The 25887-nt window shown below is 42.1% G+C and overlaps 1 protein-coding gene across 1 annotated transcript; it reads left to right on the forward strand.

Annotated features, from left to right (window-relative positions):
• Positions 1 to 823: 823 nt before the first annotated feature.
• syt14a (synaptotagmin XIVa) lies at positions 824 to 23989 on the forward strand (the record flags this gene model as incomplete). The annotated part of the gene is made up of 8 exons (XM_076108133.1): positions 824 to 878; positions 7724 to 7876; positions 11212 to 11439; positions 18244 to 18515; positions 18599 to 19048; positions 20114 to 20303; positions 21093 to 21149; positions 23676 to 23989. Coding segments are annotated over 8 exons (1719 nt in total), but the record flags the coding sequence as incomplete, so codon positions are not given.
• Between the last annotated feature and the right edge of the window lie 1898 nt (positions 23990 to 25887).

The following is a 25887-nucleotide window of genomic DNA, read 5'->3' on the forward strand; positions in this document are numbered from 1 at the left end:
TTTTATGTAATCATCAAACTAAACATTAGAAGAAGAAATATGAGAATAATTCCATCACCGGCTTTAGAACAATGCTTTGTGGAGTCTAATGACACAAAGATCCAATCCACGTGGACGGAGGATCTCAGGCCTTCGTGTCTGTTGCCTGGTGCTAAGCTAAGCGGCTGCTCATGCTATTGAATGGAGGCTGGGGCAGGGTCTTGAGCTATGCGGTCAGACACATGCGCACTGTGACTGTAACTGCGATGTTTGAGGGTAACAGCAGAACGGCGGCAGAAATAAAGGGATGGTGTCCGCTCAGGCGCTCTTTGGGTGCGCTCGGCGTGACACGACCCTGTGGTTGTGTATTTGTGGATATAAAAAAACCAAACCAGCCTTCAATCATGTAAAGCTCCTCTGTCCACAGAAGAACACCAATCAAGCTGGAGCTGTCAGTCTGCTGTCATCAGCTGCTCCTAAAACATTTGGGGACCGTATGTGGGCATTTAGAGCTTTCCAGTTATTATTAGAAAATATAATTAAACTCCATGCCGGTGCCATTTTAGTCATTTTAGCCATCATGTCCAGGCTGTTTGACTAAGTCTTAAATGTCTTCAGTGTTTCTGAGTCAAACCAGTTTATTTTAAAGTCAAGCAGCTTGAACACCACCCACACCATCCGACTGTGACCATCCAATCTCTGTCAGTGTGTTATACCTGTGTTGTTCATGTGTCTGTCTGAATCTGTCTAAATGTTCCAACATATGTACACACGTGTTGCCGTGATGTTTGTTCTGTCTCCTGTCTGTCGCCGTCACAGTGTGGCTCATTGAAACTGCATTGTCTTTCCAGGTGGCGAGCGTAACTGTGGAGTGCATGAGCTGATCTGCGTCAGAAAAGGTAGGGCAGATCAGAGCTCTGGGAGGTTGACCTCTGACCCCACACTGTTCCACTGTGTTCAGGCTTCACTGTTGTGGGGCTGTGCCGTTTGTTTGAGCCTTGTTTTGTTGTACGTGTTCACTGCTTGTGTCCATTGTGTTTTTGTCTGGAACTGCACACTTAAAAATGTCAAAATGAATGTCATATTCTCTCAAGGCGGACCAAGTAAAAAAAATAAAAATTCCAGGCATGACAGATTGCTTTTTTCATTTTACACATTGTTAGTTTGTCTACACTGTTGCCAGGGAGATTGAGGCTATTTGAGTGACTTTAATTGTAGTGTAAATGAATGAAAAACATATTTAAGTTAATAAACTTCAGACCTTAAAGCTCTAGTCAGACTGGAGTACATGGCCAATATGGTCACACTTAAAATTACAGACATCAAAAATACAGTGTAATATTTTGTACATATGGGGGAACTATTTAAACACTGGCATCTATTTGGAGGTTTGGGGGAAGAAGTACAGGAAATAAGGGAATTACAAACGTGTGTTACGCAGAGACATAAAAATATACCCAAACACTACATTACAGTTCCCCAGTGTTTCATAATCATTTTAAAAACATACAAAACTATAACTATAAGAGTACAACCTCTTCACAGGTGTTGGGTAATATTTTTTGCCCCAGCAACCGAGTAACCGAGTAACAATTACGGGGTACAGTAATTGTTCAGGAGGTACTTATGCTGTAATTCATTATGTTTTAATTTATACCTTGTATATACAAAAAAAATGTACACTGTCATCTGCAGGCCGTAATCTGAAGTGTCACCGTAGCATAATATTGTGGATTTATTTGAATTAGTTGAGTAAAGAAGACCTAAATGGATGACCCATACTTCACGACATTGATAATTCTAAACTCGTAGCTTTGCAACGTTTACTGTCAGGACATGTTGTGCTTCTTGTAATGACACAAAAGTGAGTAGATGTGATTCTGTTTTTTTTATGTAACTGGAGGCATTGAAGGTCACGATGGTGCGGCAAATTTAAAGTTCTGCAATAACAAGCTTTTAGCAAATCGGGCTGGTTAGAATAATCATAATCGTGCATGTTGAGTCAGAGCACTCAGTGCCTCTCTTTATCATGGCAGTGTTCATAATGTGGATGGAGATGACTCTCTCTTTTAAACCCAAAACATACACTGTGATGAGCACCCTCTGAAACAAGGGTGCTCATCACAGTGTATGAGCCACCTGAATGGTCTGTCTGGTTGTGTGTGTGTGTGTGTGTGTGTGTGTGTCTGTGTGTGTGTGTGTGTGTGTGTGTGTGTGGACAGGTGTGTGGCTACTCAGTAAGTACTGCGCTTCGAGGCATTGTATGAACATGTGTGGGAGTGTGTATGGGAGTGCTGGTGAGAGTGCTTACGGACTGCCTGCAGAGTGTGTGGGTGCTTTTTGTGGTTTCGAGATGGTTTTGTGCTTTTTGACATTCAACATGGCAACTGTTTCCATGCAGACAGAACCCAGCAGAGACAATAAAGCAACTCCCAGAACTTCAGACTGAAGCACATTGACATTAGTTTCCCACATATGTGCAGTAGGTTCTCTGCACGTACAATACGTGTGAGCAAATGCCGTCAAAAACATCCCTACACCCACACACCGAAACATTACCGACAACTTTAAGAAGCTAGCATCAGCACAGCATCATGAACCAGCCATCCATCTTTTATAGCCAAATACATACCTGAGTCAGGTCAGTTGAGTAACCCAGATGTCCTTTTCCCCGGCAACGTCCTCGTGCTCCTGAGAGTTCTCTAAGTGCTCCCGGTCATTGTGGGGAATGGAGTTCTTCCAGTGTGTGGAAGCACACCGGCTCTCATTCGTAATGTTGGTCGTCTTTGATTGTCCTGATTATGATGGTGATATTATAAACAGGCATTTTATTGGCTCTGACTAAAGATGTACAGTATTTGTAGCCACTGTAGTTTCATTTCAGACCAACATGACAGCCGTCAGATCCAGTCCAGGCTTCCCAGTTGTAGGGATGAGACCCCCTGCTCTTCCTGTCAGGATTAGGGATGCACCGATATCAATATCAGGTTATTGGGGGTCTGGGTATTTGTGACAATGGAGCCCATTTATTTAATTCAGTTCTACTGTATACATTTTACTTGAATTTGTTGCTACATTAAATATAATTTAATGCAAATAGAATTGCAATTCCTGTTAATTTTGAGGATTTTCTTTCACAAAGTTGCTGCTGCCCGAGTAGTTATTTTAACAATAAATAATAATTCAGTACATTTATTTCAATGTATTTATTTGTAACAATTTGTTTTGCAAAGTCAGGAACGCAATGTTTGAGTCACGCTGGATGTTGCCTTCACATAAAAGAATGATCCCAGTACAGTTTATTGATCAAACCCTGGTATCGGATCAGTGCTCTGGATCAGTTGGATGGCTGCCGGTATCGGGGCCGAAGCAGTCGGATCGGATGCACAGTGCAGAAACCTTTCTGTGACCTACATACAGTACCGTCCATTTGCTAAACACAAGGAAGGCTCATTGGGTCCTTGGACGGTGACCAAAACGGACTTTCATCTGAACACAGTCTCTATTAAACTCTGCAGCTTTTATTTTTCGGGGAATTGTGTTCAGTTCTCCTTAATGAGAAATACCACAATTTTGTAACCACTACAAGGTTGCTGCTTTCACGCATTATTGATCTCTGAGCTTCTTGTGTAACAAAGTCCGTCCCCCACACATTGTGTAAGAGCTATTCTCAGTATCGTAATGGAATACAGTGGATTTGGTTAAATACGTTGCATTAGCTGAAACTGAACATATGTGTGTGGCTGCAGTAGTCCGGTCCTTAAAATGATCTCTGCCATTTGTACTTTTAAAAACATCTTATTGTTCTTATAGGGTCTTATTTCATAAAATCATACAATGCTTGACTTATCAGGGTTATTACCAATTAGTTCCAGTTGGTAAATGCAGGTTTGAATACTAAATGAGCAGCAGATTGTATGCAAGGTGAGAATCCAAACTCATGACTCACACATGCAGTGAGTTTCTGTTTTGTAAAAATGAATTAGAAAAATGAGAAATAACACTTGACACCGTGTTACGTCACTTTTACTGCAGTGCTGGCACCGAGTCCAATGTTGAATACAAACACGGAGGAAAACAAGAAAAGGAATATTGTAGTCTCAAGTCACGAAGCCAAAAGTAAAGAGAGAAGCCGTCTGTAGGTTTCTGTGAGTGAATATTCTTCTCCCTGTTTGAACCAGTTGGGGAGTTACAGAGAGCAGGATCCTGCTCCATCTGTGCCGTGAATAATTCAGTCGGCGGCGAGAAACTGGTATACAGTGTCTGAGCAGACATGCATTCCCGTGGGATTACGCCTCCTGGTCCCACCAGCGCCATGTGACCAAACATTGTGGGCTCTCGACAATAATGAAGCCTCGTTATACAGCCCGGGCACATTTTTCAGACGATAACTCGATAATCTTTTATTAAAAGTCAAACAGGAGCTGGAAATAAGAGCACAGCAGGTTATGTAGCGTTCTTTTCTGGTTCTTTAAGCGCAAATAGTGACTCTGGCTGCTAGTATTTAACAGTGGTATACTGTTAAAGAACAGTTTGCAGCTCCTTGATTTTATAACTCAGAAATTAAATAAGTACAACTGATCATGTATGTGTAAAATAATAATAACCAGCCTTTAACTACGTGCCGGCAGGGAAGTGTTGGCTGAGTCCAGTTAATCGTTGCAGGCATCATGTGGGCATTAGAAATAACAGAAAACATCATCACCATCATTGATCGGACAATAAGACGTCATCTAAGTACACTTTCTTGCCAAATGACCTCATTATCCTCCATCTGTACCGAGGCAGTCGTTTGGTTTAATTGAACTAAATGGACTTTGCATACAGTAATCTCCGTGCTGCGAAGAGCTTAATACATCATGGTGAACGAGCTCAGCAGTAATTTAAGGAGTGAACGATTTATTCTTTCTAATTGCTCAAAAATAAATCTATTGTACCTTTTCTTTTTCTTCTCCTTTGCTCTTATAATATCTCTTTCATCACCTGTCACTTCTTACTTATGTGACCCTTCAGTAGTTTATTATAAAGTGAATGTCTGAGACGTTTGCACTACTGATTGTTGATGTAGAGGATCGAGAACTATATTGTATGTGTGCGCATATTGTTTAGTTTTTTATTTGATTTCTGTAAATTATTACCAGTTAACTGTATCACTCCTCTAATGACACTTTAGTTCAATCAGTGGTATCATGTCTTTTGTGGTTCTCGAGGGAGCTTTCTAACGTCTGAGATAATATCCCTGATGTTATCATTGACATTATTTCAGCTTATGCTCATAGACTAAACATTTATAAAAGAAAACCAAACATGCACCACAAACATGTAGTTTAAAAGATGTGGACATATATCAGGCAGGGAGAGTCAAACCAGATGATGCCTTTGGTTGCATTATGGGAGTTTTATTTTGGAGCTGAGAATCAGAATACATCAGCCTCTGTTTCTTTGATTTTGAATATTTGTTTTCTCTCATAAATTGCTCAACTTTATGGATAGATTCCCCTTCAGTATTTGTACAAGATGGAACTATATTACTAAACTTGACTTGACTATTTTAAATCCTAAAGAGTTCAACTTTGTTTGATCATTCTCAACCGTTTCATTGTATTGTCATGTGTAAGTGGACGCATCCTTTCCCCTTTCCACTGCATTCCACAATCCAAAATCCCTCTCATCGTCACCCTCCCCTGCAGAGAATACAGAGCGGTGCTGCATACGTTTGTTGTTTCTATCACAAACTCTGTGTGATAAAGTTTGTATGCAGTGTTCACACATAAAGTCCTCGGTGCAGCCTGCATGTTAGACTGTGAATACAAATCTCCTCTGCAACACTGAGAAGCCTAGGCACCGTATTCGCCGATTCATCCCATAATTCACCGTTTCACTGTATTTGCACCCGTGCTGATCCCCCACATTGTCCTTACTGACCACACACATGACGTGGCAATTTTTATTTCATTCTTCGGTCATTTGCAAAGACACAATCGTCTTGCATAAGTCTTTGCAATGAGTCACACTCAACAGAAATGGCTTCAATGGGGGACCATTTACTTCCACTTTCCTGACTGGGTAATGAGAGCGGAGAGAGTGCAGGGGCAGAATAAGTCGAGTCTGCCTGACTCACCGCTCATTTATCTGACTGGAGTTTCTGCAAGTTTAAATCCATGGCTCCGAAACATCAGCAGCCTAACTGTGCTGTGTGTCCATAAATCCGTGGCGCTGTCCGTGGTGCTGAAGTAGCAGATAGATTCGTAGCTAAGACCTTTTCTCTGAGTCCCGCCTTTCTGTCAGTTTCCTCTTCGATCTGTAACATTCTCTAAACAATATTCATAGCCGGGGGATTTGAAAATATAGCTGGGAAAATGATCTTTCAAGTGCATCCCTACTATAGTTGGACAATAAACTCTACACACGTGACAAAGATCCCGTCTGTGTGTAGCGGCTCTGACGTGACGGCAGTTTGAACTGATGCGCCTCCAACATGCTGATACATGCATCCTTTATAGGGACCTTTTCAGTATTATGGAGCACTTCTGTCTTCTAATGTGCGACAGCTTGTGAGCAATCATTTACCCTCTGTGACCTCCTCTGTGTGGCCCAGATTACTGCAGGTGACAGTCAATCTCCGGGAATTGAAGGTTGACTGCTCCTGAGCTTTTGTCCAGGGCCATGAATTGAAATCCTTGCACTTCATTACTTTGTCAGTATTTTAAGTGTGAAAGGGTTACATTAAACTGTCGGCAGCGGTTGGAGATATTAAGCTCATTTGATTGCTCGGGTTGATCTACTATCAGAGAGACAAACGGCGTTCTGATGGCTAAGACGGGAAGCCTTCCCTGTAACCGCGCCCGATGATGACATAGCACCTCCTCGAGGGTGTCGGAAGGTCAAATATGAGGTGGAAGGTCATACAGATGTCTGACATCTGGAAAAAAAGAGCTCCCTCAGATCGTCTTCATCAACAGGGTTCGTTCTGCTGTCACAAATCCTGTCTGCATATGTGACCGTGTTTGTATTCCGAACCAAACCGTATCTGCTGAAGTGTGCCAGTCAGTGTAGCGTTTAATGAGATCTGACTCGCCTGTGTGTCTGGAGTCTGTAATGACGCCGCACCTGAACCTGTTGCTATGGCAACAGACCGGTTGTGTCTCTACAGCGACACAACCTCTCTCTCTCTCTCTCTCTCTCTCTCTCTCTCTCTCTCTCTCTCTCTCTCTCTCTCTCTCTCTCTCTCTCTCTCTCTCTCTCTCTCTCTCTCTCTCTCTCTCTCTCTCTCTCTCTCCTGGCGCTTCTTCCAATCTACCTGCCTCTGTCTCTCTCATCTGTTTTGAACTGATGTTTATATGAAGTGGGTCACATGCTTTTTTTAAGGTGCATTTGAGTGTCACAGTAAAACATTCATTATACTGTGAAAAAGCATCATGAACCAACCACATTCATTGTAATATTTAACATTAACTCACTGAACTAATGAGACTGCTTCCACCGTCCTTTACGCTCTATGTATGTCCAGCCGTATTCGCAGGAAATGTGATAAGTCAAAAATGAGTTGTCTTGTTTACCACAATGCATGCATTTACAGCACCAGAATTATTGCTGCCTGTCATTTTCATGTTAGCATACTTTGCAGACATTTCTCCCTAAATACGTTTAGCCATGATCTAATTTGTTGACCACAATTATGCCTACGTCTTTTGTGTGCTGATATTTGACTGCAGCGACTTTAACTTGGTTTTCTGCGTCTCAGTCTCTCCAGAGGTGCTGGGGTTTCTGACAGCCATCGGACTCTTCATCATCCTCATGACCCTCCTGTTCTGGTACCTCAACAACAAGTTGGCTCTAGAGAACCCAGGGAGCCTTCAGTGCCTTGATGACTTCAGGAAAAAGAACGAGCTGCAAGGTGAGCCCGTGTTTACCTACCTACCCAATTGTGATCTATATGCCATGTTTAAAGTTAAAGTTAGGATTTTATTGTCATATACATATACACATATATGAAATTTGACTTCTGCATTTAACCCATCCCTAGCTTATTGGGAGTAGTGGGCTGCTGAGAAGCGCCCGGGGACAACCCACTCTACCCATTGAGCCACGGCCGCCATAACCCATTTGGTTATGTACCCCACTTTACACCGTTTTTGGTGAGTTTAGGGCACTACCAATTTGAAATAGAAAAGCCTGACTTCTTGAAGCTGTAACATTTTGAGTTGTGTATTCAGATATGTTCCCCATTCATCTGACTGCTCAGGACAGGACTGATATCCGACTATGTCCACAATTAACCAAACGTAGAGGCACTTAAGTGCAACAAAAGCGTTTTTTTGTATATATATCCCTAATAGATTTAAAGGATACATATATTAAAATATATTTTACACTTGCAGTTTAGGGCACAGATTCATAGCGGTACCATGGCCCTTCTTGGCCTCCTCCCAGGCCCTAGAAAAACCTAGAGGCAAGTCATTTGTGTCGTCCAGCTGATCCATAAAACCATGGACCCGTGCAACCGCCCGCACCATGAGGCCTGACCTCTGCATGGGGACATTGTCCACCGGCACTGGTCTTTCTCAACCCATGAAGGGATTACCGTTGCTGACAGATGTAAGGCCTGTTGACTTGTCATCCAGCCGCAGGGCTTCAGGAGTGTAAAAGGTTGGTGGCCCCAGGGAGCCCCGCACAGGGAGTTGGCTCTACCACCTGGTAAACATTCAGTTAAAAACAAAGGGAGGCACCATTGTTCTTGGTGTCTTTGTTTGGTTCCTCTTTATCTTTTTGTGCAATGACTGATGGAACAAAAACATTTTTCATTGATTGTGTTAAATATGCAGTCTAGTCTAGAGAAAGAATATTTCTCTGCTGTTTTTGATAGACGCATAATATTTTTTCATTCTTTTTACTTCATGCTCTTGAAATGAAATGCATTTTGGAAATACAGTTAGTTTGAAGACTGCAAGATTGTTCAGGCTGCATGTGAAGTAACTTTAAAGCTCTGCTGCCCCTTGCTGGAACAAACGTGAAGTGGTGGCGTTGTAGTGGTCGGTGGATGTGAAGAAGGGATGTTGTCGTGACTGTTTTATTGACATACTAGAATGTATTGATTGATCATCACCTGCTTTTCAGATTTCTTCATTGTTTTCCTTTTTTTCCATGTGGGCCAAACATGAGACAAACCTCAGTAGAAGTCCAAATCAGTCCACCACACTATGTCACTACAGCCTCAGAAACCACCACAGAGACACTAAATACACAGAGTATTTAGCTTTAACAGAGATTTTACATTATAAATATCCAACCAACTTCCATTCCACAATTGATTACCAACACATTAATGTATTCAATATATTTCTATTAATATACTTCTGTTGCATAACAAAGCACTTTGTTGCATAATGTGCTTTGTTACACACAGACTGGGCAGAGCTCCGAGGCAACGTTAGTGATGATTGATCCCTTCTTTTATTTTTATGTTTGTGGTTGTGTGCAAATATCAGTGACTCAAGAATGTCCGATTCAATGTGCCACCGTGCCACGAAGAAGAGTGGATGGGGTCGAATGATTTTGTGGCGTTGCTTTACCATCTGGCACCATCAGTTTTGGGTTGTGACCGTAAACACGTCACATACGAAACATTCTGTATCTGCAGGCGTTCAGAAACTGAACCACACATGACAAATGTTGTTTCCCGCCTGATACATGGATTTAACAAAGCAATGAATCACCTTCTGAGTTAAGCCCTGGAACAACATCACAGATATATGTAATTGTATGTGTCCAGGACCCATATATATATTCAGCGTCTCAGAGTCACTTGACAAGGGGAAAAAAACCCTCAACATCCTCTTTTGAGAATGGATGACATCGTGTGTCATGACACCCAGAACCATAAAACAAAATGAATCACGACATCTTGTAATTTTCTCAGTGAATGCAACACGTACAAAACAGTGGAAGGGTAATTTAGATCATTTGGGGGCAGGAGAAATTAATTAGAATACAGAAAATAGCGTCGCAGGGTGAGTGTGCAGATGTCTCTTTAACTGCAGCACCTTAACAAAGCTGTGACTGAATGATCTGTAGCGCCCCGTATGAATGATTCAATCAGCAACAGCTGCCACAACCAAACACTACGGTGCAGTGAATGGATGAATGTATTTCATACTTACAAAACAATAAGTTCATATCTTCCCCCCCCCCCCCCCCCCCCCTAAATGTATATGCCACGACCACAATAATTGTAATTAGTTTGATATTATTATTATTAATAAAACATTTAAACATAATGTTTCAAGTCTGGCAGCTTCAACACACAGTGGCAATTTAAAGTGCCTTAGATAAGATGACTTAGTGAATCATGACATTTAAAAACAACGAAGGAACAATAAAAAGCAAAATAGAATCAAACAAAAAAGAGTAAAATTAGAAAAGAAAAGTAATACCAACAGACAAAACTAATCGTCCGGATAATGGAGCCTATTTTAGTGACACACTCCTAGACAAAGTCTGGTGAAATTATACACTTCATTTGTCCTTGAAATCTTTTTTTCTGTTTGCCTTTGATGAAGCAGTTCAGCAGACTTCCTGTGAAGTACAGCTTTGGTGCCAGTAGAGGCTGCCCGTCCACCTGATCTTTTACATCTCAGTCTGTCCCCACAGGTCCGGGGCATTGATGGACCACTTCACACTTAAATGGTTAAGTGTGAAGGACTGTACAGGCTTGAAATGGTATAAATATGAATGAGACAGCACTTTGCAGTGACAACGTCATACCATGTTATGTACAATTGTTTATTTTATATGTTTTACTCCCTGATTTGAACGTCTTCCAGGTTAGCCTCATGAGATGAGTTATTTGTCAAATAATCTATACTTGTTTTTGTCAAAACAGCTTTAATAACAAAATGAAAATAAACCAGGTGTGTAATATAGTCTATGCTTCCATTCCTCTGATTTCATGTGTCTTTATGTCCCATCTTTAATCCTTAATGTCTCTGTGGAAATTGAATATGACAGGCTAAACACATGTGCCGTCCTCTTTGTTTACCTTTTTTTTTTTTTTCGTCTCCGGCTTCCGCTGGTAACCCCGTGTTTACCATCACATTTCTATGAATTGTGGGTAATTCCCTGAGGAAAGGGTTCTTAAAGAGCTCAAAATGTCTGCGAAAGAGCCACTCAAACGCAACACAGTGATTGGCATCGGGCCGCAGTAACCAGGCCATCTCTCTTTACTCCAAACAGACAAGGCCTACTCTGACGCCAACCTGCAGGGCTCGTCATCGGACAGCGAGGATGAAGTGATGGGTCAGTATCAGGAGGCGGTCAGCCGCTCCCAAGGCCTCCGGGGAGGAGCCAAGGCGGCCGCTAATACCAAACGCGCAGGAGGTTTCTGCTGGGAGAGCCGGCAGAAGTACAGCCCTCTGACTGCTGATTATGACGGCTACAGCAGCGAAGCCTCGGCTGACGACGGTAGGCCCTGAGTTTAAGTGGGAATTGAATCAAATTAAAAAAAGATTTCTTCTCTGTGCTAGTATTCAGATAGCGAGACGGGACGGCTTCAAGGTCATTGCTATTCATAATCTCTTTTATTTTATTTTTTTTATTTTTTTATTTCTCCAAAAACATCCACAAAAGAAACAATGGTGAATTGCACTTGTTTACTAGATTAACACAGCGATTTCCTCGTCATCACCGCAGTAAGCTTGAGCCAAATGCACAGACTCCTCTTCACCTCCGAACCAACAAACACAAATGCACCACACACACACACACACACACACACACACACACACACACACACACACACACACGACGTACACACTGACACACACTGTCAGTTAATCCAGAGAGGTGATCAAAGCGAAGCTCCCGTTCAGCACACTCTCCGTGGGAGGGTTGTGAAACAGTCAACTGTCTGCATAATCTACACAGCCGCAGCCTCCCACTTCTCTCTCTCTCTCTCTCTCTCTCTCTATCTTTTTCTTCTTCTTTTGATGCATCTCTGTTTCCCATCTGCCCAACTCACCATCACAAGGCGTTTACCGGGCGGATGGAAGGCAGGTTTAGTCTTTTATTTCAACATAGAGCAAGTCACAGGAGAACACCGGCACTGACCTATTTGGATACGTCTTTTATTTGACACGCACACTTCATTTGTAGCCTGAATGTGAATCAATCATTTAGCGCATGTGTGTGACACACTTGACATCATATGATATACTGCAGTCATGGTTATATCGGATTCATGTATTCAGGTGGAGTGGTGCTACAATGAACGAGAGGCTGAGAAGATGAGTTCATTGAAAATAAAGCGAGAAAGTATTTGAAAAGAAAGAAAGGGAAATACTATCATTCACTTGATGGCTGAGGTGTTGGTCACCTCGCTAAACACGAAGCTGCAGCCTTTTAGCTTAGCTTAGCATTAATAGCTTGCCTAGCACTGTTTAATGGTAACAAAATCTGCATAGCGGCACCTCTGAAGCTCACTGATTAACATGTTTTATTTCGTTTAGTTCGTACAAAACACAAAATCACAGTGAGCTTTAGTGGTACTGGGAGGTGGAATTTTTCATTTACCGTCAGATATAGCCCGGCTAGCTTTCTCTACCGGTTTCCAGTCTTTATGCTAAGCTAAGCTAAGCTAACTGGCTGCTGGCTGAAGTTTTATCTTTACCAGACAGACATAAGATTGCAGTCAATCTTATTGTTTTGTCAATAGCTTGAAAACCTATGTACCCAGATGTGAAACTATTCCTTTCAAGGGACAAAAAGGGCAAAAGAAAAATAGCATTTGATCTGTTCCGAGCTACTTTTTGACAAGAACAAACTAGAACAAAAATAAAATAAGGAAAATGAATCTATAAAAACAGTGACAAGAACTGTAAATGTAAAGCTGGATGCAATGGATTTTTTATTGAACAAAAACAGAGGTGGTGATATCCTGCAGAGCTGTATTAGTCTTTAACATTGCATTTTTGTTTTGACACATACAAAGATGCAAATCTGACAGGCTTGCGTTGAACATCCTCAGACAGAAATCAGCCGTGTTAATGTCTGCCGGTGTTTTTCAAAGACGAACACACTCTAATCTTTGCCAGGGTCCTCGATTGGTGAATCATGTCTGAACCAGCTTTGTGTTATATAAGACAGTGGGTTTCAAGACAGAGTGTCTGGCGCAATCTATTTAAAGGCAGTGTTTGAATGTGTATAGCTGAGGGATAAATAGCGCATGACATGCTTCTGTCTCCATTAGTAAAGAAGCAACGCACTGAGCAAGGTTGTCGTTATGCAAGTGCTGCAGAAGCTGTGTGTCTCCTCGTAACCACTAGATGGTCCTTGTCTTCCTCAGTCTGGGCTCAGACATATGGAACCAGATGAGCTGTTCAGTGATATTACATGAAGATATTTTATGGTCATTTGTGTTGCATGTACAGAAACGGAGACATTGATTGCATCATCTGAACACACAATAGCCTCATTTGATTTCTGTCTCACAGCCACAGGAATTGTTCGTTTTGAGACTTAGGGGACATGAGCTAATCAGTGGTTCTTGTCAAGCGTGAGAGTGAGAACACGTCGTCTTTAACACAGAACTGATTGACGGTTGTCCACTTACACTACAGGGCACATTCAGAGCCAGGTTATTCTTCACTGGCCTGCTAAATCTTATTAACAGTCAGTCAAATCAAACTTTGAACAGCAATGTAGTTAAAGGAGACCACTATGTATGTATATATTTTTTAATTTTGGAGCGTTTAAAACAGCATGTTCTACTACAACTATTTATTATTGGATTCATTGTTTTGTCTATAAATGTCTCAATAGTGAAGACGTGCATTATGACAAATTGAAATTGCTGTTTTTTATTCACTAAGACTCCAAGATCCTCGTCCTCATATTTGATCAATTAATCAAGAAATCATTTCAACTACACTTCCAACCCCCATGTCTACCAGACCCATTTGTTTCCTTCTTTTATTCAAATAAAAGTCCCAAAGAAATTGAATTAGGAGGTAATCTACGAGAACAAAAGCAAAGACTAGAGGGAAGTCTAAAATATTTAGCATAACGTCGTGTAGCACAAACATGCTCTCTACTTCTGTTAATCATCTCGAGACCCCTCAAATGTACCGTGTGACATATTGCTGGGGTCCAACTGGCTGAGAAGATTGACCTCCTAAATGTCACCATGTGTCATGGGATCATGTTTGCTGTATTATTATTATATTCTTAAATCAGGGGAAAACATGTGGAGTATATTATATAACTTCAATTTATTTCAAAGAAGCAGTTCACACTGAATTCAATTGAATTTGTTTTTTTTGGTGAAGGTCATCACTGACTGGTTTTCAGTAGCAGTAAGATTACGCAGTCAGTGTTCCTTGTTAGAGAGAGAGAGGCAGGGATTTGAGTCATGTGTGCCTGACAGCAATCATTTGAAATTGACTTGGTCTATTTATATACACCAAACATTTTAGCCATGAAAGGTCTTGTGCTTGTTTTTGTGTGAGTCAAATGGCCTTAAAGGTTTGCAGGATTATAGAGTTCATTAAACATTTGAAGGCAGATTATTTCACTGAGAGAACGTGTCCATGGAGGGAAAATCGGATACGTTTGCAGTTTCTCTAAACTCGTTTGGATCATCAGGTTATTGTAATCAGTTTACTTGTAATAAGCAACACAGTAATATGATCTGTAGTCCAGAGAGGAAGTGGAGCGAGAACTCCGTTCATCCATGACTGCACTTGGGTTGAACGTATTAGAGGTTCGTTATTTTCCTCCCTGAGGTAAAGGCTTTGATGGCTGCGCTTTTCTCTCCCACTAACCCAGCAACGACAACGCTGTGACCTCACACCAGTCCTGACATCATGTCACTCTTTCCCCCCAAACTCCCCCCCCACCCCCCCAAAAAAAGACATTATGTGAAATGTAGACATAGGTAGTTGCCACGACATAGACGTCAAAGTGCACTTTGTTTCAAACGACCCGTCGTAAAAGTCTAATGGGGTCTGTGTTATTTTCTCTCGACTTCCCACTGCTGCGTGTTTGTCTGTGAATATGAAGAGCTCTATCCTCAGGACATATGTATTATACATGAGGACGATTGTGCAGAGGCTGCAGTATCAGGCAGGGCGGGTGCTCCGGTGGCAGCCTTCTTAAAATAGGAAGTGAGCAGTGAGAAAGAAATAATCGGAGGTTTGTCTGTGGACCAGCTTCCGCTCTCTTCTCTGAGGTTAGCGTGCTGTCATGACCGCCCGATGAGGACATTGTGTTGCGTGTTTTTTATGAATTATTTCAGTGTCATTGAAATGATTCAGTCAAAATTGTTCATTGAAAATAAATGCTCGCCTTCATTATATATTTTCAAACGTGTTTTCATTATGTTAACTTTGTCTAACAGAATATTTCAAAGCGGACGTGATCAAAAACATTCGTGCGCATGTTGGCAACTGATGTAGCGTTTTTGTCCTTCCCATGTAGACGACTTAGCAAGCTTTAAACATTGAACCAAAACTGGTAACAGCAGCAAAATGTCAAGCTCTACTGAAGTCCCACAGGATCCGCTCGTTCAGTACTACAATCTAGTTCGCCAGGAAACAGTAGCATTTCCTGAAACATTTAAACATTTACAAACAAGAATTTGAGAAAACATTTCCCTTATTCCTACTACTAGTCTTTATGCTAAGCTAAGCTAATTACATCCTAACTACAAGGAGATTGATAACAAGCGTCTGATCTTACTCTGGGAAAGAAAATGTAAACATTTCCCAAGGTTAAGGTTAAGAAATGTAACATATGCTTACTGTACAGCTATCTATAAAAATAGCATTATGACTTATTATTTGTTATTACTCAAAGGTGTTGGAGCCTTTACTGCTTGTATTATTGATAGCTACTGATTTATACTCGTGATGTTTTGGGTGAGGGGCCACTAGAGGAGGGGGTGTTAGTAGCCATGGAGAGGACAACGAGGCGCTGCTCTGCTCATTTGTCACCAAAGATATTTATACCTGAGTTTCACAGTCAAGATTCACAAAGCACAAACTGTTTCCCCCACGTACAGAGGTACGAGAAGGCAAAACAAGGCGACTGGCAGAACAGAGGGGAGGAAACTCTGCGAGGGAAGGGTGGGTTAGACGAGAGGAGGAATGGTAACCATCCCAATTAGCGGGCTGGAGAAAAGAGTAGTGCTTTTACACAGCAGCTTCCATCAAATCAACCGCCCCCGGCTCAGCAGGAAAAAAAAAAAAAAAGCTGCTCAAAATGGATTTGCTCCTTTTATCAAGCTCTCCGTGACACTTAGTTAAGACTCCTTTGCCTCCATCCTGCCACTGTTATGTGCCACTTTGAGGTGGCGTCTCACACTGACATTATTAAGAGTGAAAGTTTCAAGAACTTGGGAGAAAGCTGGAACAATGAGTTGGAGAGGATTACGTCACATCACAGGGTTGGCTTTTTCCAAAAGTTATGGAGACAGAAAAAGAAGAGCCCCCCCCCCCCAAGTTATTTTCCTCTTCATCTTTTGTTTTCTTTTTGTTTTCTTTTTTTTGTTTTGCAAGAGACCGGGGTTTAAAGAACTCTTCGCCAGTGTCCCGATGGGAGTATTAGCATCGGCTGCTCAATTTTTGTGAATCCAAATTGGACAAGGGAGGCAGACTTGAGAATGCAGCTGACAACACTATTCAGGGTTCTTTATAAGTGGCACAGAGACTCTCAGTATAGCCTCATTCTCTGCCTTCCAGGCAAACTGAATCATTTAGAAAGGTGAGAGGCATGAAATCTGTGGCAGATTTAAGAAGTATTCAGTTTGGTCCTTTAATGGTGCATATCTGATGTTTTATTTACGTTGCGCATTCAAAAGATTCCTCTCAGAGAGCACATTATGCTCACAAGGACGGGCAGAATGAGCGCCACTTCACAGAGCGAAGATGAAATTTAATGACAAATTGCGACGTGTATGACTTGATGCTGAAGAATTACATGAACGATAAACATTACACCGGAATACGAGAAGCTGAGTTATACCTAAGCATTGAGGTGCAGCTACAGATTAAACCCTAATCTGTAAAATATAAAATAAAATAAAATGGCAAAGCAGAAGTACATATGCAATAATGTCTGTGTCAAGCTTTAGTAATGAGAGCTTCACTATCAGTAAATTCAGCATGTGTTGTAATCTAGAAATAAGTCATAGATTAGTGCAGGGACGACATATTTTTGTTGGCCAAACAGGAAGTTAGCATCGCACTGGTTCCCTCAACAAAAAGCCAAAAGGTTTTTTTCATTGGATTTTTGCAGAAAAATAAGATATGTGGGAAACACAAGTTAATGATACTTACACAAATCGTTCAGCAAGATATTCGTCCAACACCACTTTTATGATTTTTCAAGCGTAAACGCAAATGGCAGAAGTAAAAAGCTAATGTTCGGCGATAAACAAACTACACCACGGTCCGATTTCACAAGAGGGTTATCTACTGACATGTTTATATCTTAGAACAAAACGTTAAAATCTCTTAAGCTTGTGTTAACCACAGACCTTATTTCAGGCATCTAACCAAAAAACAATTAAAAAGACCAATGACTCAGAGGCGAGGAAATTTATTAGCACATCCACAAGTGACCTTCTCTCATGTTATCTCCATTGTTGTTAAAGGTGGATTAAGATATGTCAGAGGGCGACTCTGTCTGGTTCTTTATAAAAAACAAATACTTGTCAGCATGTTGTTAAATAGTGCTCTTCCCTACATTCCCACTCCAAATTTGGGGAGGCTGCTTTTAGCTGCAGTTCCTTCAACATGTCTCGCCTTTCAGTCAAAGCTAAATTATCTGTTTGCCATTGGGTTTACTTAAACATTAGGGCTTCTTTAAATCTGCAAGACATGTTTTTTGTCTCTTTTTTTTGCCTGTTCTTGTTTCACTTTGAATTACCCCGTGTATGAACTGTGCTATACCGATATAATTGTATTGCCTTGCTTACAGTGATGGCTGTGGTTGAGATGCCTACAGTCATGCCTGCAGCTCTGTGAGGCTGTGCTTAGGCAAAGCGGGGCCTTGAACTAAAAGTGAATGCTAGTATGACATACCATTGATAAAAGAGAATGGGAAAGTTGCACTCTCCTAACTCTGACGTTTTTATTTCACTTCACTGAAACAGATCAATGTATGGCAAATTGCATTCTTTCGGATGAATAAGAATCCTGATCCTAGGATACTTAACAATATGTGCATTATTGTGACCCTTGACCCCTCTGCTGACTTCCCTCCAACCAGCCAACTGCATCCAGAGGATGAGACGAACGCCGCCGCTGGACGAGCTCCAGCCCCCTCCTTATCAGGACGAGAACGGCTCTCCAAGGATGTCCTGTACGCTGTCGGACCTGGGGGATGCCAAGTGTGATCTGTCCTATACCAGCGGCAGTCCCCACCTGTCGTTTGGCAAATGCCCCAGTGACTGCAGCGACGGCCACGAGACCGAGAGTTACCTCAACAAGGGCTACGAGGAGGACGTACCCAGTGACAGTACAGCTGTCCTCAGCCCAGAGGTACCAGTGGTTCAAGATATGACCACAGATGTACATATTGAGGTTTTTTTACTGCACATTGACCATCTCATTGGTTTCTTTAGGACATGTCAGCCCGTGGATCAGCAGCTCGCCTCTCTAAAGGTTATGAACCAGATCCACTTGCAAAATATGGCACTCTAGACGTGGTGTTTGACTTCGACTCAGAGGACCAGCAGCTGGCGGTCACCATCATGGCGGTATCGGATCTCCCCGCCCTGAAACGCACGGGCAACATCTCCTGGCAGGTCCACCTGGTGCTGCTGCCCACCAAGAAGCAGAGGGCCAAGACGGGAATCGCGAGAGGCCCGTGCCCGATCTTCACCGAGACCTTCCGCTTCAGCCACGTTGAGTCGGAGATGATCAGCAACTATGCCATCCGATTCCGCCTTTACAGTGTGCGGCGGATGAAGAAGGAGAAGGCGCTCGGGGAAAAGGTGTTTTACCTCACCAAGCTCAACCTTCAGGGCAAAGTGTCAGTGCCAGTCATATTAGACCCCTGCTGCGCTCTCCCGGTAAGTAGGATCAAAGCAGGTGTTGGCTTTCAGGCGCTCTCTCAACACCTCACTAATTATGCCTCTACGTTTATCGATCTTTCATGTGGTTGCATAACATTTTCAGAATGAGGTTATGATTTCCAGCGTGAGGGAATATAAAGATCTAACCAGCTTCTTCTGTTTGAGTTGTTGGTTTAACGTGTCTGAGGGATAGATGGTAGTGTGCCTCTTTTTCACATCAGGGAATAATACAATCACTTTAGTTGTGCTGGTTTGTTTTCCTTTTCCTAGACTTTAAAATGTTCAGATTCAGATTACAAAGAGCTAAAGCAGCATATGCATATCTCAAACCACAAGGGACCATTAACATACTGTATATTCAACAAGGAATTAGTCCTATATTGGTTTACTGGCCTTCTATTGTTTCTCACAGCACAGTTGTTTTGTGTTTTGGCAAAAGAGCAACATATGGTGTTGAGAAATACGTAAGCAAGTCATATTAGTCATACAAGCCAATTGTCAGAAGAAGCCAAATAGTGTCATCAGAATTATTGTACACTGGGCTTTGCAAATGCTGCTGATAGTTGTGGTATATTTTCAGGTCTTGCACAATACAGCGAAGACCCCAAGTGTATTTGTCTTAGACGAAAACCAGATGTGCAGGAGACCAGGGGCAGAAGGGGGGATGTGTAGAATGAGGAGGCCACATACATTCTCTTACGTTCCGCCCAGATGTAAACATAACATGTATCCTATATAAAGATGAAGCGAGAGCCCTAGAAGCAGGGACTTGCAGATTCGACTTGAGACCTCCGGGCGATCTAGACGTCCGTAATGGCATGTGTTGCTTGTTTGTAATAAACTTTATTATACCAGCAAGAACAGTGTCCACGGAGCATCCTTCCTCATCACTTCAACAGCACTGTCGCATGAAAGATACGACATAGTGTTGGGAACTAAAGTGGTAATAGGAACGAATAAACATTTGTGATATTGTTATATTACTAGATAGGGGAGCGGTGACTGTGATTTCTGTTACACGCACCGGTGAATCGTTTTCCGAATGTCTGCAAACGTTTTCAGGGTGGTGAATCCCAGGTCAGCCTCTCCGACATGACATGCAGTGAAAGCGCCTCATCATTCCAGTCAGTCAGTCAGACTTCCACACCAGAGATCCTCGTGGGCCTGGTGTACAACGCCACAACAGGTCGTCTCTCTGTGGAGATCATCAAAGGCATCCACTTTAAAAACCTGACTGCCAACAAGCCACCCAGTAAGTACTCTAAAACGTTTTGTTTGAGTTGTTGCCAGAAGAGCAGTGAAGCGTGTGAACCATTTTTCAATCTGTTTCAGACGGGGGGGGGGGGGGGGGGGGAGGACAAGTCGAGTCTGTGCATAGGGATGTATGTTTAGGCAGCTGATATGTATCATGTGATAACGCCACTCTCATCTGCTTCTAAAGCAAATGTCACAACCAATGATATTGTTTTGCTACACCAAACTCCAATCAAAATGTTTAGTTGTTATAGATTTAGATTCACATCTACTATATTGTCAGTATACAACTCCCCTTTAATTTATTACATTTGTAAATGGCATTTGCACACTTGTAGAAAACAAAGACATTGAATCATTCTTGGGAAAATGTGGTCAAAACTGACGTGAAGGACCTTTTGTTAAATATAAATTTGCTATTTGCTTTAATTTTTCCATCTGAGACTGAGCCGGAGAGAAACTCTGCACAGCTTGCAACTTCTCCAGCTGAGAGATAGTCCGCTCTATCTCAGCTGCACTTCCTGCTTTTTTTTCAGTTTTCCTCTGGTTTGATCCCTGGTTCCCCTCATTTACTGGTCAGTCTCCAGGGGTCCCGAGCAGCAAGTTCAAACAAACAAAAACAAACTGCCTGTTGTTGAACTTTGTGCAACGTTGTTGGCCTTCTGACCCTGTTTCTCTTTCCTCGCATCGTCTGTTATGTCGGCACCTGAAGTTCTCTCTCCTTACTACCTTTTTGACATCTTGGTCCGTTGTTTTTTTCTTACTGCTGTCCAACCCTTGTTGTCAGATGGGCTGTTCTGTTGTCTAAAACACTTGATAGGTGGACAGGTTTATATTATCAGAGGTAAGTCTCTGTCCTGCCGCAAAGTGACGTGCGATCGCTGTCGAATGCTGAAACCATCTTCATGGATGCAGTCAGTCAAACACAAAGCGTTTTCCATTGGCCTCCGTTTCTTTGACTTTTCAAACTATTTTTTGTACTAATTTGGTTTCCATGATCGTATCTGTTGAACATGTTTTGCAAAAAAGTAGTTGGAAATATGAACGGTTTATGAGGAAAACCGAAGGATGTGACAACCAAAAAGTTTATTAATTAAGTCATTGATAAAAGTGTGCGATGAGAGATGAGAAGGACAGCTTCATATTTAGCAGACAGACATGAAAGTTCTAACAATCTTCTCATATAACCCCCCCCCCAAAAAAAGCATTTAAAAGCAATAGCATTATGAACTATAGCAGTTACTTCACATTTCCATTGTTACTCCTCCACACACACTTTACAATCGAAGCACTTATCCATGAAGATGGCTGCTTGCTGTTGCCTTCATTTTTTCAATGTGTATGTTGCATCCAGCCCTGCAACCGCTCTCGCTACCTGTGTCGTGTCACTCTTCTGTGTTCGTGCCAGTATGATGCCTGCAGGTCTTTCATGCTTTCACTCCAAAGTAACACTTTCCATGCTAAACTCAATCCGGTTTGCTTGGTGGCCGGTGGCAAGCTAGAAGGAAATGCTGTGTGCGTCATCGACTGCTGGCTTTATTCAAACGGTACACTTCGGCATGCTTTGGGTGTCATTTTACATTTTTTTCAGCTCTGCTTACAGCATATGAAAACAGAAACAGGACTTCTGTGACGGAGCAGAGCAGAAATATATTAATCTGAAAGACTCACCGCACTGTCCCCCCCCCCCCACCCAGTTAATTGCCGTGTTCCTTGTATTTATAAATGTCTACTTGACTAGCTGCCAGATTTTGATATTGTTTGTGCTTTCCTGAATAGCATATCCACATAACTGTATACAAAATTGCATTTAGAAAAAAGTCACATCTGGTAACACTGAAAAATCTTTTTTTTGCAAAATCCTTATGAAGGCCTTGATTGACTTTGTGCGTCTCACAAAGTGGAGAGAGCGCGGTGAAAGATGCAGAGCAATTTTAGAGCTCCTTTTCTGCAATTTCAAAACAGTGCCAAGCCGACAAGTCAAGTTAATCATCAGTCGCAGCCCCTCTCATTCAGCGACAATGCCAAAGAGCCATGCATCACCGCTACTGACCACTTAAGACATCCACAGCTCTACAGAGCCCATTCAGCAGCAGTCGAAAAAGAAATCAAGGCTATTTTTTTCCACTGTGCTTTTATGTCAAAGAGAGCAACTGAATGTGTGATTCAAGGCGGCGAGCGAAGGCGTTGGAAGGCAGCTGGCACTCGACAGCATGAAAGCCTCGGCAATTCATTCCCTATACTCCCACTTAGACAGGAACATAATGCACAGCATTACTATGGAGTATGGTTGAAGACGACGGGCGAAACACTCTCAAAGACCCATTGTGATTGCCAGTCTTGCCTCGTTTACTTTCCGCTGGGTTTGTAGGCCTCAGTTTATACCCTAAATTCTGCACGGGAAAATGAGGAGTGGAAAAGGAAACCGTGAATGCTGAATCACTCGATAATGCCAGTGTTTGTTTTCTTTTCTCCTTCATTTGGGAATGATTCTTTGGAATGTGCACTGATTTACAATAAAATAGAAAAGCTGGAGAAAAAGATGGGAAATGTCACACAGATCAAGATTATCAGGAACATAACTGCTAATGTGAAACACGTCCAAAGATGATGTTTTCTGTTCAATTCTAAATATATTGAGCAATTTTTGTTTCATTTATAAAATGTAATACCGTTGTCATGACGTGTTATAGTTACGCACCACCAGTCACTTAGTGCACGTTTGAACAATCTCATTTGCATGCGGCAGGCATGCATCGCATTTTGGACATTGGACCGTTTTTGTGACGCTGCCCTGGGCTCTGAAAGTCTGTGCACACGTTATGTCGAGACACTGACATTATGTCAACGTCAGAGGAAATAATAATAGCTCCTGGAGGGCTGTCCTGATGAGGAACATTTATTTTAGATGTTTTCCTCGCCCTCTAAGCAGACGTGTTGCTAACTTTCTCCAGTCCATTTTTCATCCTCACCAGCTTCCCCCCTGCATCAGGTTAGTAGAGATACAGTAGTTGCATAGCAACAGGACAGAAGTAACGCTCCTTGCACCCTTTGAGTTCTCGCTCTCTGTTATCAGGAACACACACACAGCTGCGTTGTGTGTTTGATCAGGAGAAGAAGAGAAAAAAAACCTGCATCCCATGTCGGCATGATCTTATACATCAACTGCTGCATTATTACGAGAAAAAACACTTTGTGGGGAAAATGGGTCATACAGAGAAAACACAGCTGCAGCAGGTAGAAGTGCTTTAACTCAAAGACAATACCGCTGGAGAAACATAAGGATTTTGCATGACTGCTCCAGTTAAGGTTTCTAAAGGTTTACGTCATTTCCCCAGTAATTGTTTCCTCCACCTTGTTTCTTACTCAGATACATATGTTAAGCTGACCTTACTGAACTCCATGGGCCACGAGATGTCCAAGTGTAAGACATCCATCTGTCGAGGTCAGCCCAACCCGACCTACAAGGAGACGTTCGTCTTCCAGGTCGCTCTTTTCCAGCTATCGGACGTCACGCTCATCCTCTCCGTCTACAACAAGCGCAGCATGAAGCGCAAGGAGATGATTGGCTGGATCTCGCTCGGCCTCAACAGCTCGGGGGAGGAGGAGCTCACCCACTGGACTCAGATGAAGGAGTCCAAAGGACAGCAGGTTTGCCGCTGGCACAGTTTGTTGGAGTCCTAGCAGCAAGAGGTCGGCGAGCGAAGAGAGAGAGAGAGAGAGAGAGAGAGAGCGAGAGAGAGAGAGAGAGAGAGAGAGAGCGTGAGGAAAGCTGCACAGAGCAGTTGTCATTCAGCTGGGCTAGAGGAGCGTGACGGACGTCCAGGGATCCAGGGTCAGTGGAGATGAAGGAAAAGACACACACCAACATGTGTCTACTGGTGTTCAACTTGGCAATTTTTCGTGGCACTGTTTGTAAAATCACTGACAGCCATTGATTAGTCATATGGCCAGTAATGTGATGTAATTTGTATTCATTTTTTTCCATGGATTGCCTTGTAATGAACTTTAAGTTTCTGTAGATGGCACTCTGTTTTTGTGTGTTGAACTGGTTGAGCTGGGACCTGTTCCAAGAATGCGGCTCCGGATAAAGCTGTTGAGTAAATTACAATGTGATAATTTTGTTTGTATACACTTCCAGCTCGAACAACCGACATCAGGATTATCCTTAATCTCATCAGACAGGTTTAAACATGAAACTATGGGCACGCTCTTTTGTTTTTCTCCAACTTGTTCAAGTTTAAATCGTGAATTATAGGGTTGACCAAGGAAAGGTTCCCTTGCAGAGGCCAGAACAGGACGTGCATTTTCACTTTTCACATCAGTAGTTATTTCCCACTTTGTGATGGACTTTGCACCGCCATTCTTAAAGGCCTTTAAAAACCTATTTTCTCAGCGTGATCCCACCTGAACATAACATATTGCACTTAAGCTCAAACAGTTCTAACTACACATGAGGGATTTCTAAATCTGCGTGCTCGCTCCTTGTTGTTCTCATTAGTTTGGTCGTGGCTCGCCTGCAAAAAGGTCGTGTATTACCGTGCACTTGTCAGAGTCAGGCAACATTTGAATCAAAATCCGATGGCAGTTGTGGGATTGTTTGCTTACGTTAGTGCCTCAAACACACCACAACCACATTGTTTGAGTGGCTAACTCTTAATGAATAGTGACTAAAGAATTATATATAAACTTTGACTGTTTGTTGGTCATTGATTAATGAAGAAGTACTTTGAAAGCTTTAAGCTATTTTCATGGAATGAGAATCCACAGCTAGCTACTTTTAACAACTCTCTGTCTACACCAGTGAAAACAACAACACCGCCAGTAAACTTTTCTACTAATCTCTTGAGTTTGAATTTCTCCAGATGTCTGTTGTTTAAGCCTGAGGTGTGGCTACACGAAGCTACCACACCGGTCCTTCTAGCTCCCCTATTCGTCATGTATTAATCACAACCAAATCTTTGTTTTTGTTTTTTTTTGGGGCTAGAAATGTAAATCACTTCCTCCTTCCAAGGAAGACATTAGTGAGACAAATTGCTTGAAATGAATATGGATGCCATTTAGGTGAAATCACCGTGTTGTTAATGACTCTGATTATTACTTTGCCAAAGCTTAATTCGCCAACATCCTAACGTTTCTACTTGAGATTCTTTGCAATTATCTGACGCATTAAAAGTGACCAATGAAGTGGTGCCATTTTTGGGTTAGGTTTCCAAAAAAACCTATGAAGAAGTCATTTAGAGACTCGAGCTGAATTACAACACTTTCGCGGATCACTCTCAGTCGACACTGCGGAGGCAAAACATCTCACCGTTGTCTGAGCCTCAACCTTAAGCAAACAAAACATCAACTCAATCATTTTAGACATTTTGTTGTCAGGCAAATCAAACTCACGACATATAACTGACAGCGGAAGTGTCGTGGCTGATGTTGAGACGGAGTTCAGCAGTGATCTCTCGGAAGACATTTTACATTTTTACATGTTAGATATCTTTTATAAAACACCAGTTTGTGAAAACACTGACAGACTGACACATTTTATATATATATATATATATATATATATATATATATAGAAAAGC

Source organism: Anarhichas minor, unplaced genomic scaffold, assembly GCF_050575085.1.
Source record: "Anarhichas minor isolate MPS153535 unplaced genomic scaffold, ASM5057508v1 ptg000040l, whole genome shotgun sequence".
NCBI classification, from domain to species: Eukaryota; Metazoa; Chordata; class Actinopteri; order Perciformes; family Anarhichadidae; genus Anarhichas; species Anarhichas minor.